At 44.1% G+C, this 15,111-nt stretch overlaps 1 protein-coding gene across 6 annotated transcripts in view; it reads right to left on the bottom strand.

Moving 5' to 3' along the window:
* The window catches only part of LOC147010087 (guanylyl cyclase C-like), a 164,561-nt gene that overhangs the window by 55,659 nt on the left and 93,791 nt on the right, over nt 1-15,111 (bottom strand). For 5 of the 6 annotated variants that reach the window (XM_085861615.1, XM_085861614.1, XM_085861612.1 and 2 more), the window contains 5 exons: nt 11,548-11,634; nt 10,879-11,008; nt 9,185-9,249; nt 8,159-8,252; nt 1,912-2,052 (listed from right to left, as the gene is read on the bottom strand). In XM_085861615.1, coding sequence (XP_085717741.1) covers nt 1,912-2,052; nt 8,159-8,252; nt 9,185-9,249; nt 10,879-11,008; nt 11,548-11,634 — 517 coding nt within the window. The remainder of the gene's footprint in view (nt 1-1,911; nt 2,053-8,158; nt 8,253-9,184; nt 9,250-10,878; nt 11,009-11,547; nt 11,635-15,111) is intronic. The other variant, XM_085861613.1, reaches the window with a different exon arrangement.

Below are 15,111 nucleotides of genomic sequence, written 5' to 3'. Positions count from 1 at the left end.
CAACCGCTGCCTTGTGAACTAAACCGAGCTCTTACAGAGCTGAGCCACAATCTGGACCAAGTCGCATGTCCATCGACCATGAGTCACAAGAGCTGTGAGGGTGCTCCCATTGTCGAACCACGAGCTTTTGGCGAACCATCGGGGCGAGTTGCACACTTACCAGCCTGACTGGAGGGGAGCAAGGATGAACACAGCATGCGGTCTCCTGGTGTGGTGGCTCTAGCAGTCTGCATCGGCATGGCACGGCACAGACACACCTCTGCATTCCCATCCTTCCCCCCATTCCACTTTTGGATCAGGGCGTGCCCGCATGTGCGCGCAGGGTAAGAAAGAGGTCGCAACAACCTCACACTGCTCACTTCCTTGATCTACCTTTCCTCGGATGATTCTGATGGCCACACTTTGCAATGTGTTTGGATAAGTAACGTGTCTAAGCTCGATAGATCGGGATAGTTCTGCTCTCTGTCCCTGTGCTTTATCAAAATCCCTTGTACATTTTGGATTGTTTTGAATAATTGATTGCTTTGAAACTCACCATGTGCTCCCCACATCATCTCTTCTTGTAAATGGATCCCCCGCTTGTGGAATTATGCTTTTTTTATCTGCTTGATGTGTCTTTTTCGTTCATTGGTCTACTACCGTCTGCACCTTGTGTTGGCCTTGGAAATTTTAATAATACAACTAATTAGCTCCAGCCTCTGTCCTGTGTGCACTGGCAGTTTCGCTCAGTTGCATCTTGTTAATAGCTGAAGATAACATCAGTGCATAATCGAGGGCGCGTTCCTCAGCTATAAAAACAAGTGACTCCCGGGTAAACGGTAATTACATAGAGGACCCTTGGCCACGTGGTCAACGAATTGGCATTTGCACTTGATTAGCAACTCACCAGAGCGTGGAATTATCCATGCTCGGTGGCCTCAGGTCCAGTTGTCTGGGAAGAACTGACCCAGGCAAAAATGCAACAGGAAGAACTATAGTATATGAGAGTTGTACTCTCATATACTACAGCCGTCCGCAGATAATTATTACAGGAAAAGAATGTTATTTTTTTTGCTTAGGGAGGCACTCTCCCTCGTTGTAAATCCTGAAAGCCGTGGCTGCAACAATATCTTGTATGCTTATTTCAATTGTAATGTGTTTATTTCTGGCTTCCGTTGATCTTCCTCAATATTTTCTTGAAGTCCAGGAACCGAACCCCCCCCCTCCCCTTGGTCCTTGGTTTCCACAATTGGGGTTTTAACGATCGTGGAATTTTCCGGGACCCTAACCCCATGATATTGGAGGGTTTACTGTATATCGTTTTATCCCTCCCTCGGAATGGTGAAGAATCACTTAAAAATTAAAAAAAATACAATTCTCACATCTGAATCTCAATCCAGATCTGTTATCTTCACCTTTAATCTAATCAATTTGTCCTTGTCACACACCCAAACTATCCACCAAGTTACGTCCAAATCCATCTATAACTTTTTGAGATATCCTGCTCACAGACAGACAAACAAACAATACAGACAGGGGTGACAACATAATCTCTGTCGACCTTAAGTGGCGGAGGTAAAAATATAATTGGTGCTTAATGAGGACGAATTGGTTTTGTCCAACATGGCAGGCAATACAGGTCCAAAGGGTGATTTCATATACAAGATTATATCTGTTTGACAATAAAACTAGACAGTTGCAAACACCTACACGAATAAAAGAAAACAATGAGACAGAATGGCTAACTAAAAATAAGATGCTGAAACAAAGGTGCTCAAACCTTGAGATTTCAGCAACATGCTGTTGAACTCGAGTTTTTCCTTTGCAGAGGTTTGGCAAGAATAACTATGCTACGCCCTCTATGGTCCACAAATGGGTATACGTGATAAAAGGAGGGATCGAATGAACATGAAGGGATTTGGAACTGCTCACCTTTCTCGGTGTAGGTTTCTCCATCAATGAAGAAAACGTTTTGACGATAGATAATTTCTTGAAGGATGATCCCAAAGCTGTACACGTCTCCCTTTTGGGTCACCCCATATTTGCGTAGGAGTTCTGGTGCAACCCACAACTCTGAAGGTCAGAAGTTAAATAAATATTACATGATGTAGCTGTATCCTTCACAAAATTACATTTTTATCATCACACCATAACACATTTTGGAAAGGATGTAAGAAACGTTTTATAACCACACTAAAAGTTACATAACTACAAGTGCATTTTAACATATACACCCCTTAATGTATCTGATCTTATCCCTTACTGGAGTAATCTTTCATGGAGACTCTACAGCGAATACAGAGCGAGTTATCGTGGACAGCCTGGTCAAAATTCCAAATTCCTGCTAACCTTCAGGGGATACTGCATTGCAATGGCACATGTGTCGGCAAAGATGACCCACTTTATAACTGTGGGCAATTATGACCGGGTATGAATTGAATTGAATAATAATAAACGTCATTCATAGGTCAGGGTCAAGTGTCCATTCAAAGCGGGGTTGCATCAGAGCGGGATGTCTTGGTACCTGGTCATCACTGCCAGCAGTTATAAAGCGGAAGTTCTCGTTATGTCTGTTATTAATTATGTAACACCCAGGACACAAAACAACAGAAAGACCACAGAAAACAAGTCATGACGAGGGTCTGCAATCTGTGATTGCTCTTTTTCTTGTTACTGTTGCGGAGCTAAGCTCTGGTGGAGCTAAGAAAACTGGAGCAGGGGGCAATTACCCCCTTGGCTTTTGCCAGGAATGGTATCTGTCCTTTATGGTGAGTCCCTTTTGCCCGTATGTGTCTTCTTATGGCATCATTAGCCCCTTACCTCGAGTGGCTTTATGCCTTGCTTGGGGCAATTTCAATTCCCAAAAATTGTAAAAAAAAGACTTTTATAAATAACAGTTTGAATATTTGAATAACAGTTTGATCCACAGGTGAGTGGGGTGGTCGTGCAGGGTGGTGAATGTGTTATATTTAAGGTAAGATGTGCATGATTTAATGTATTATCATAAAATGTAATGTGTGATGGGAGTTAAAATTTGGTGATAATACTGCTGTGGGCCGGCAGGGTCGGGTGAGAAGACCACAAGGTGGGGGAAAGCTACGGTGATTCCCACCAGACTCCCCGGAATTGTAGGCCGTCGCTCAGGGATAATTCCGTGACGCGGCGGGTTGCTTAACCGACCGTGGACGCCAATAACTCAACCGCGTGAACTAGGGTCCTCCATTCCAGAATTAGGTTACCTAATTAACCACGCAGTTTAACCACTGGGGAACCACACCCTCGGTACTCCTTGTCCAAACCGGATCACTCTACCAACTATGGATCACCTTTCCAGATCGGATGCAGCTGAGCGGTACTGCCAAGGACGTACCGTATAGAAGTAACGGATTGTTGGGAATAAAGACCTGGCTAAACTTAGATCCGAACCATGCTGGACCAATGGAGGAAAAGACAAAGGCGAGCTGGGAACATTTCTATAATTATTATTTATTTACAATAAGCGAGGAAAAGCATGTGGCACAACAAAAGGTTTATTGGGGAAGTAATGCAGGGAAAGATGAGAGAGGTGTGGGGTGCAACAAATACACAAGCAACTTACAAAAACAGACAGTGCAGATTTGACGGGAGATTAATAAAGCAACAATCACAACAATAAAAGATCTTATACAGGCTTACTTAACGGACAGGCGCCAACACTCTCAGACAAAGGAAACCCAATTGTGAAAGGAACTTTCTCAGCCAGCGAGGGAGGGATTTGAGGTTACAGTTTCTCGGTACCTGAGCGTTTCGGGGGAGGGATGCTCTGTGCTGCGGCACCCGACAAAAGTTGTGTAGTTCAGTCCACAGCCGCACGAGTGGTAATCGTGTCTGTAGCAGGAGCCCGAGTGGAGAAGAGCGGAGTCCAAGGCCGAGAATGGAGCAGTAGACAGGACCAGGTAAGAGGCTTGGTCGAGGTTGTGTCGGCGGGGACCAGGACAGTAGGCGGGCCGTCGAGACGAGATGTAGGCAGAGCCAAGCCGCAGGAACACTTTCACAACAACTCCTTCAATTTTCCACTTTCCAACCGACTTCTCACACCTTCGACCTTCTTTCAACCAACTCCCACCGACTTCTTCCTTTCACTCGACCAACAACCACCGACTTCTTCCTTTCGATCTACAATAAACCCTTCCTCTGAGGATTGCTCCGTACTTTATAGATCCTGGAGCACAGGGAGGAGCCATGGCGAAACCAACGTCATTGTCCGATCCGAGCATCCCGATTGGACCGGCCCTTCATGCGGTCTGCCTTCTGGGCGGTGTTTCAGCCAGACGCTAGTTTGGCCCGCCTATGCCGCGCGTGTCTGGGTTTGGGAAGGTGGATGGTGACGCAGCTTCCATAGCGAACGTCAGGATTTTGCCTCAGAAAACGAGACTCCGAATACTGCGGGGAGACGGTGGTACGCTGTGGCCAGTGAAACGAGGGTAGCAAGCGAGATGAATTTACCTCAGAAAAAGGAGGGAATAAAATAAAAGGGGAAAAATGATTTATTAATCCGAACTATAGCCCATCGCAACGCACTCCCTTGTCTTCCCACTAAACACAAGGAAGGGATCTAAATACACGTATATTAATGGAATAACTGACTCGGGACAACTGTATGTTGTATGCATACGGTTCCGAGAACCGTAACAATACAATAAATCCCAATTGAATAAGAGTGAAAGTTGCCTGGACGCAACTGAGGTTGTGGATCTAGTGATGTCAGTAATCTATTGATGTGGATCTACTGATGTCAGTAATCTATTGATGTGGATCCGTGACCGAGGTTGTGGATCCGCCGTTTGGAGAGGGCTGAAAGGATTGAAACCTCGAGGAAGAACAATGCCCAGCTGATGATCCGGGCAGTCGGGAAACCATTCATTTGCTTGCAGGTTGAGGTTCTTACTTTGGGTAAGTGAACGATGTTTTGAGGTTTACAATTTAAATAAAGTTCAATATAGGGTGTTGTGAAATTAACATCATTTACAGAAATCATGTACATTATATTATATTTTAGGAATAATAATCGATAGTGTACAAGTGTGTGTGTGTGTGTGTGTGTGTGTGTGTGTGTGTGTGTGTGTGTGTGTGTGTGTGTGTGTGTGTGTGTGTGTGTGTGTGTGTGTGTACACTAGAATTATGAGGAATAGAAAATGAACAAGAGCGCAAGTGAGCACAATATACGCCCGACAAAGTCACTGTGACACACACAAACACACAATTATATATTCAAACACATCAATTAATGAAGAACAAGAAGGTATATACAGAATTGTGCTACGACATGGAAAACAGCATCCTGGTTGCCATGGCAACCACTTTCGATGGCAAACGTATGTCGCGACACCGTCTCCACAGTCTGTACCTATGTACCAAATATGAAACGTGAAAGTTGAAAACTTTGGGAGTTTGAGTGTGGACAGGAACGGACGGACAGACAGACATAAAGCCAGAGACAGAGACAGACGACCGGTATCACATAATACGCCCTGATATATATATATATATATATATATATATATATATATATATATATATATATATATATATATATATATATATATATATATATATATATATATATATATATATATATGTATATATATATATATATATATATATATATATATATATATATATATATATATATATATATATATATATATATATATATATATATATATATATATATATATATATATATATTGTTACGGCTGTGGAAATTCGCAAACCACGATTCAGGAACCTCAGGTGAGATATCTTCATTGGTACATGTGTAGTAAGCCCAAACCAGTGTATAGAGGGAATTTATGTGATCCATTCGGGCTGCGATCCTTTGAGTGAGGCGTTTTTCTTTTTCTATCTTTTATTTCAAACACACAACATTTCAACAACCACGAAATCCCCATCACAGCGCCAACCACGCCACCTCCACCATCTACGCTACACATCTTCTCCACTACGTCCGCTTCCGAACGGCAAACAAAGGCACATAAGAGGGAACTGCGAGGATGCACAGGTTTTCCCCGCCTGTTTCTTCCGTTTGACTTCCCCGCGCTTTGGTGTGGGGGAGGTGCGATTCGAGCCGGGGGTCAAAGGTGAGAAAAGGTGGGGGCCTCTTTTTGGGGGAATAATTCTCTGGCTCCGAGCCAAAAACTGGCTCCTTCGGCCCCCGGACGGAGCGGGGTGGAGGGAAAGCGTGAGGGAACGCCCTTTTCGGGAACCCTCTCGAAGGAAGGTGGAGCCGAGAACGGGGCGGGGCGAAGGGCGGAGCCCGGCGATAAAAGACGGACACAGGCGGTCGCAGTGAGCGCTTTTTCTTCCTCTTCGTCTTGGCTGGTGGTTCGGTTGGTTTTTGTGGAGAGTTGGTCTTCAGGAAGAGGTCCTGTGCCCACGCCTTGGCAAGCAGCCCTGTCACGAAGGCATGGACGGGAGACGCGGCGGCACCCGTTGTGAGGTGGACCTGTGCATCCGGACGGGGAGTGCCGGAGAGAGTTCGCCGGCCGCGAGAGAGGTCGGGGCTGGGCGCGACCACGCTGAGGGTCGCGGGAGAGGGACTCACCAGCCAAAGGGAAGTCGTGACTTCTTTCTTTCTTTTCTTTGGGGTTTTTGTATGGATCTTGTGGCGCCGTGTCTCGTAAAGTAGAACTGTTTAAGTGTTGCCGTGTGTACGTGTATTCGGTTGTAGCTCTGCATCGTTTCTTTTGTTTTAATTGCTTTATGTGCATTTTGATTGTGTATTGCTGTAAATACGTGCCTTACGTGCTTATCTGTGTGTGTGTGTGTGTGTGTGTGTGTGTGTGTGTGTGTGTGTGTGTGTGTGTGTGTGTGTGTGTGTGTGTGTGTGTGTGTGTGTGTGTGTGTGTGTGTGTGTGTGTGTGTGTGTGTGTGTGAATAAAATGCTTGCTTGTTGAACTGTGCCCATTGCGCTTTGTCTTTTCTCTATTGACCCTCCATCTTGCATCACGGAAAGGGGTTTGTAGTGGGTGCAACATCCCAGTAATTAATTGGAACCGTCAAGGCCGACGATAACACCGCTCGGTCATCACTGTAGCACGGAACGGACTGCTTAAGCGGTTCGTGTCCGGAGTCGGCCAGTGGCGTGGTATGATCGCCCGGTCGACCATCCGCGCAGGTACTTAGGTAGATCGAATTTGGCGAGCAACCCTATCCTGTGCGGGTGGGCAATTGGCATGGTCGTGGTGAGGTTAAACCCCTGCCCGTGACTAACTCCCGGCGTTGTTCCGAGAGGGTCATGAGAGAATTGTCCATCCGGTGGGCGATGTGCCGCGATTCGAGTGACGCGGCCGTCCGCAAACCGGCGGGCGCGAATTCGCAACAAGATATATATATATATATATATATATATATATATATATATATATATATATATATATATATATATATATATATATATATATATATATATATATATTATCCCTGTGTAGTAAGAGGCGACCAGGGTTGCGTCAGGAAGGGCATCCGGCGTAAAACATGTGCCAAATCACTATGCGGATCATACGGATGATCCGCTGTGGCGACCCCTAAAGGGAGCAGCCGAAAGAAGAAGAAGAAGAAAGATAGATAGATAGATAGATAGATAGATAGATAGATAGATAGATAGATAGATAGATAGATAGATAGATAGATATATATATATCCTGGTGTTGGCGTAGTGGTTAGAGTAGTGGCTTGGGATCCAAAAGGTCCTGAGTTCAAGCCCCGTTGGCCACTTGAATTAATACACACCAGGAGGTTGACTCAGCCTGTCATCCTTCCGAGGTCGGCGAATTGAGTACCAGTGTACTGGGCCCGGTGTATGCCCCGGCTAGAATAGGTGTACCATATCCCTGTGTCGTTAGAGGCGACCAGGGTTGCGTCAGGAAGGGCATCCGGCGTAAAACCTGTGCCAAATCATTATGCGGATCATAACGGATGATCCACTGTGGCGACCCCTCACGGGAGCAGCCGAAAGAAGAAGAAATATATATATATATATATATATATATATATATATATATATATATATATATATATATATATATATATATATATCAATATCAGGCGTATAAAAAACGAGATATGCGTGATGTACTGGGCCTGTTGTTTTCTCCCACCTCAACTCCTCAACTGCCCCCCAACTCCACCATCCACTCACGGCCTTTGTCCCACAGCTCATTCTCAGCATCACTCTCTGTTGATACATGTACGCCTCTGCTGTATCGACGTCTAAAATGGGATGAGATTTTTTCCTGCAAGCACACACAATGGGAGTACGTAATGGGGGAGTAACACCACTATATTCATTATTCAAAACGTGTTCGATTTCAGACTTTCTCCACAAGGGGCAAATCAGAAACCTGCTTCAGAAATTTAATCAGAGCTGCAACACAATGATCAGGATCAACCTTTAAATGTATACACTGCACCCATTTAAGCTGACAGTTTGTGCAGAGGAACAACAACCACCTCTAGAAATATCCACACATCCAAACTGGAGAGTTACACCATGCAATGTTCAAGTATATACTTCAATTTTAATAAAATAATGGTTTTAAAGATTGTTTTAAAAAAAATCCGCAAGTTTTGCATGATTGAAGAAGTCTTATACACCACCTTATTTAACATGTTCAAGAACTGCAAAACTGGAGGTTCTTGGAAGTGATAAGAAGGTGATCTGTGTTCTACAGTGTTCAAGTATATAATTCAATTTGAATGAAGTAAAGATTGTAAAAGTCATATAAATTAATTAATTCTTGCATTTACTGCCATTGATGCAGCGTCTTTTACTCCACAGTATTTAACACGCAATATTAGTTTATTCGTGCCTGTTTGAATCCTTAAAAACAAAAAGTTTCCTGTTTGGAATTGATTTAAAATTTTGTTTCACTGCCAAGCAGGCACACAGAGTAAAATAATTTACTCTCACTCCTCTCTGCGCGTGCGCAATCGGGACAAATTCAGTCAAAGTATTACTAAACGACAGGTTCGATTTCTGATTCATGTTCCGATTGAGGTTCAAAATATAACAAAAAATTGAAATCAAGTTGTTCTTCAATCATAAACTGACGTTTGTAGACAATTTTTTGTAACCAGTTGCTTAGGCCTTAACCCAACTTTTTGCTTCGCGCATTTGGGGTAATCAAGTACAGGATCAGAAAATGTCCGCGAGTGAGTTTTGTACCTTTGTGCTGATGTATTCTTCATCATCGTCACTTCTAAGACTTCTGGAGCTCTTGTGCTTCGTGTCTACGGAAACCATGCAGGCACGAATGATCAAGCACAACCATGATACAGGCGCAAACACCTGACACCAGGAACACACACGAGATGACAAACAAACCAACACATACCCACACATTTGTGTTCCTCCTTACAGGCTAATACGCTAAGTGAATAACATTGTATCATATACCCTAGCCAGCAAGGCCGAGTGAGCTCAGTGCTTGTGATTTGACACAATTCATCCGTTGGATATTAGGCTAGCAAGGACAGCTTGCTGTCCTGTAGTTGGCATAATGGCTAGATTAGTGGGCTTGGGATCGTTTGGTCCTGAGTTCAAATCCCGCTTATCTGTTGAATTAATACCAGGTGGGGTTGACTCAGCCTGTCATCCTTCCAAGGTCGGCAAAATGAGTACCAGCTTGCTGGTACCCTGCGTCGGAGTGGCGACCCATCCAAGATTGGGCCCACTAGCCAAGGAGATTGCTTCGGCAGCACCAACGCTCTGCACAAAGTATGGTCACAAAAGATGGAAGGACAGCCATACTCAGTTATTATCCCCATGCTTTTTGAAAATAAAATACCAGGGGGATATAGTAATATGCTCTGTCCGTCTGTCTGTCTGTCTGTTTGTTCGTCATGCTGTCTCCTAAACGGTTTGGCAGAAATTCACCAACGTTTGTATTTATAATCACCACATGACAAGGAGGTGCGTGAGCAGCATCATTTTTGGCCTCGCCCCCTGGGGTGGGGTCAAACACCAAAAAGGCAATTACTAACATATTTATCATCTTTTTTTCAATAAAGCTTTGTATATGCAATCAATATTGGAGGATGCATGAAATATCTAACGATTTTTTTTTTGTATTTGACCCTCAGTTAATTTGACCCAGAGACTTAGGGTCACATGGGGGTCAAAATGGGGGGAAGAAAAATTAACTCAAAATTCGACATTGGGTCATTCCTGGTGGAACTTTTCATCATCTTTCAACTTTGCTATGGGTGGGAAACATGGGGATTTGCGATGGCATGCATGCCGTCGACTTCACTGTAGTTTGGCCCAGCATTTGAGAAATTTCACCTAATATGTGCCAAACTGCTTACATACGGTTAGCATGACACCAATAGGCCGTCAAAGTACTGCATTATGGATGCAAGGAAGGGGTAAATTGAGCAAAACAAAATGGAGGGACGAAAAAAAGAGAATGGTAAATGCACCGCTAATAAAGGAGGGAGAAAAGGGAAAAAGTGGTTGGGAGAAGGCAGGAATAAAAGGAGAGGAGGGAAGAGGGTTACATAAGATTGAAGAGAAAGAAAAAGGGAGCTCTCTGTACCGCTATATTTACGTAGGCAATATAGGAATGGCTACTGGCCTGTCAAGCACAATTACAGGCCCGATAGTGTTTTTTAGGTCTCGTTGATAGGTGATCAATTTTCGAGCCAAAATTATTGGTCAACCAATGACAACACATAAGGACACCCTTGCCTGGTGGACATTTCAAATGCCTGCTTCAATCCCAGCAGAAAGTCAGACATCAATGAGAATGTGGCCAGTCTGTATTTTGGTCGCGTTTCCTTTAGTCCCCTCGAGCACGAAATATAGCCCCATTGGCTGGACGATTTGGTACAAGTGTCACCATTTCCTTCCTGCATTACCATTCGGTTCTCGTAGCAAAGGGAGGCCGAAGTCTGTAATCTTGATCATCATCCTGCGATTGACGATACAGTTTGTTGATTTGAGATGACCATGGACATTAATCTTGCTTGTGTGGAGATAAAGCATACCCTGTAGATGGGAGACATTTTGTGATCAGTGTGTGTGTCTGTGTCTGTGTCTGTGTCTGTGTCTGTGTCTGTGTGTGCATAAACATGCAAGGCAATGCAACTGATCCTACAATTACGTCCTGAAAGCTAAGGAACATTGCCAGCAGTATATCACATGATTGCAACCACATGTTCTACGCATGATTGGCAGGTGCCTTGTATTTCTCTCGCCCAATGCAGGCATTGTTATTGCTCCCATGAGGAAGTTTCTGATGAGAAAACCGAAAAACAATGGAAGAGAAAATATCCTGCTTGTGCAAACAGCATTCTTTTGCTCCGGCGGAGATTTCAATTATTTTTGCATGAGCTGCAGGTTATTTCCATGAACAGTACGTTCAACATTTGCAAGACTCTCACTCTATGCAAAATATATATATATATATATATATATATATATATATATATATATATATATTTTTTAAATTAATCTCAATATTTTTGGGCCATGACGTTTATCAAAGGATCTCGTGATCACAAGACTGCCAGTCAGCAGTGGGGTACCTTGGCGATATCCTGCATGATGGACACTTTGAACTCCCAGTCCAAAAGAGTGTTCTCTGGATAGGTCACCTTGTCCGCAAGAACATCCTGGAATGCAGCATTTCAACATGGGAATGAACAGGGATAGAAGACGTGTAAGGATTGCACATTAATTGCTGAAAAAAAACTATCGCCTGTATATTGCAAGAAGACTCTATGGATATTTGGGTGGTGTGCGTCCAAAGGGGTCTAAATGGGTCGAACGGTCATCTACATCCCCCACATCCAATAGTAGTAAACAGGCCTGAAGTTATTAAGGGTCTAGAAGGCTTTAAAGGTATAAATTGTCAAAATGGTCTAAGGGGTCTAAAAAGGGGGTCTAAAGGGTCTAAGGAGTCTCATATTTTTCCAAATCCAGCACAGCAATGTCAAACCACTTCTTGCCAAATGCAGACTGCCACAACTGTTGTGCCTGTGCCTTGTGGTCCACCTCAAGCTGATGTATCCAGTTTCTGTGGGCATGGCCTCGAGGCCATTTCCAATCCAAGCTGTGGTTAATTCCTCCGCGAACGTTGACGCTTAATTTGAGGGCAATTTGTGCAGGAATGTTGTTTGGCAACCTCCGAACGTGCCCAAAGAAGGAGTGGCACCTATGCAAAATGGTGTTGCGGATGTCATTGAGACTGATGCTTTGTGATATTGTCTTGTTAGTGACAAAGTCAAACCAGTGGACTCCAAGTATATGACATTGGTACCTCATGTGGAAAGCCTGAAGCTTTCGTCCATCCTCTGAGCAATGTCCAGGTTTCGAAACCATGCACAGGTGCAGCACTGGAAATATACAGGTGGTGCATACTCTGAGTATAGTTGATAGATTAAGTGGTATATTCCACAACACATGGTTCAGCTGGCCAAAAGTTGATGAAGCGAGGCCCATATATCGGTGAATGTCAGGGTAAGAGTAGCCCGAGGAGTCGATATCACATCCAAGGCACCTGAACTTCTCCGTTGCTGCAATGATCTGACCCACAATGATGACTGGCATTGGAGGTGGGCTCGTGTGTGTGCTATGTTCTGAACCCACCAGTGGGCCAGTGTGTGTGCTATGTTCTGAACCTTGGTTTTTGCCCAAGAAATGTGCATTCCCATTTTCCCGGTCTCTTCCTCGAACCTCTGTAATGACATTGGCCATTGGTCGGGACTTCCTAGGAACAACGCCGTGCCATCATCAGCATAAGACACGTAAAGAGTGCACTGCCAAAAGTTATTCCAAGGTCTCTCTGACAACAGCTCAGGATCCAGTCGACAGCGAAACAGAATAGAGCTGGAGCGAGGATGCAGCCTTGACGGACAACCGAGGTGATGAGAAAAGATCCGGAGAAGTCACTTCCAACGCGTACCCTTGATGTAGTGCCCTCATGCAGGTTTTGGATGAGATACAGCAAAAATGAATGTGTTTCGGCTGCTTCCAGAGCCTTCAGATACACCGAGTCAAAGGTGGCCTTGATGGCAATGTAGGCAATGTTAAGTGGTCTTGCAAATTCGCAGTGGAACTCTGACAAAAGCCTGAGGGCGAGCACCGCGTCCATGGTAGATCTTCCCTTCGTGAAGCCAGACTGCTAAGGGCAGCGTTGACGAGTGAATCATGGTTCCAGGAGTTAGTGAAACATAACTAAACACCTTTTCACGGACCGACAACAGTGTAATGGGTCGATAACTGCTACATTGATTGCAGCGTTCCTTCCCTTTGTACAAGGCGATAATTAGGCCATCCCTCCATTCTGCGGGGACTCAACCTGAGGCCCATACCTTATGGAGAAGTTCAAAGTTAATGGAGGGCCAAGCTGATCGGGATCCTTGCGCACTAGATTAACTCTGAGGGAATGTTGGCTAACCCTGCAGTGCGGCCATTCTGAAGCTTTCTGATGGCACGACATAACTCGACCAGAGCGACGGTACGCAGCATCCGAGATGTCCAGTGTTGAAGTGGCAGCTGTTGCCTGTGCGGGGAGATCAGGAAATCGAGTTGCCGGCAGATGATTGAGCAGGGTGTCATAGTGCTCACACCAGCGGATCAGAATTTCTTCCGTCATCTTACATGGAGTGCCATTGATCCTTGTGACTGGGGTATTGCTGCATCCATGTGTGGAGTGCCACGCTACGCTTAGTTACCCGATATGTTGAACACAAGTTACTATTTTGTAGCCAGGAGTCTAAAGCGTGGAGGGGGTTTAAAGGGGTCTAAAGGGGTCTTGGAATGTCTTTAAAAAACAAAAAAAAAGGAATCATCTAAAATTCTACTCATTCCACTTTTTGGTTTTTGGTATTTTGTGGAACAGGCATTGGAATATCACGTGATCTGGTTGCTCAGGGGACCTCTAATCAGGTCAGGTATGGGAGCATGCACCAGAGCAGCATGTCGCTGCGTCCACTTTCCGCCGGGGCCATCTCCTTGAGATGCCGATCAACCTGCTGCAACCACGAGGCATGTGGTCTGCCCATTGACCTCCTCTACTCACGAGACTCTCTCGCTGAGAGAATCTGGTGAGCAGGATCAGCATCAGGAAAATGAGCCACATGTCCATACAGCAACAGCTGACGCTCACGGACTATGCAGGTAACAAATCTCATTTGAGTCTCACTCAGCAACCGCTCATTGGACACAAAGTCCGACCAGCGATAGCCAAGGATTCTCCGAAGAGACCTGGTACCAAAGGAATTAAGTCTCCATCTCAGATCCTTGGTCAGAGTCCAAGTCTCACATCCATAGAGCAAGACTGGAAGCACCAAGGACCTGAAGACTCGGACTTTCGTCCTCCCGCACAGGTACCGGCAGCGCCACACCCCATGATCCAGTGAATCCATGACTCCCCAGGACCGACCCAGACGTCTATTGACCTCTGACTCGCAGCCAGCAGAGACATGAATATCACTGCCAAGGTAAGATCTCAAATGAAAGGGAAACAATTCTAATTTGGCTAATACAATACATGCATAATAGGAGTTTCACATCGTAGCTATCTATGGTGCTTGGTCTCTGAATAGTTACCGGACAGGGTGATGGGACTGGTCTGCCACAATGGAGAAATAACCCAAATAATAACACGTATGAGAAATTTGAAAAAAAAAAATTAAAAAATTAAGGAATAAAATTTTTTTACAATACTTTTTTAATTAAAAAAAAATATATATTTCATGAAAAACCGAAGTCAAGTAGTGACCCCCTGAATATTTGGTGTTGATCCGCCCAAGAGTCTCGAAGTAGTAACCAGACATAAAGATATACAGACAAACTTTCACTTTTATTTATTTAAGAATTTTTTGTTTTTTTAAAGAAGAAAAATTTGAAAAAAAAAAAAAAGAAGAATATTGACACTAACATACAGCTCTGGAAAAAATTAAGACCACTGCAAAATTATCAGTATTTTCTGGTTTTACGATTTATAGGTATGTGTTTGAGTAAAATGAACATTTTTGTTTTATTCTATAAACTACTGCCAACATTTCTCTCAAATTCCGAATAAAAATATTGTCATTTAGAGCATTTATTTGCAGAAAATGACAACTGGTCAAAATAACAACAAA

This window comes from Eptatretus burgeri, chromosome 17 (assembly GCF_056783735.1).
Source record: "Eptatretus burgeri isolate ZD-2024b chromosome 17, Ebu_testis_v1, whole genome shotgun sequence".
NCBI lineage: Eukaryota > Metazoa > Chordata > Myxini > Myxiniformes > Myxinidae > Eptatretus > Eptatretus burgeri.
Note: the sequence above shows the minus strand (reverse complement) of the source record. Positions and strands in the feature narration are given on the sequence as shown.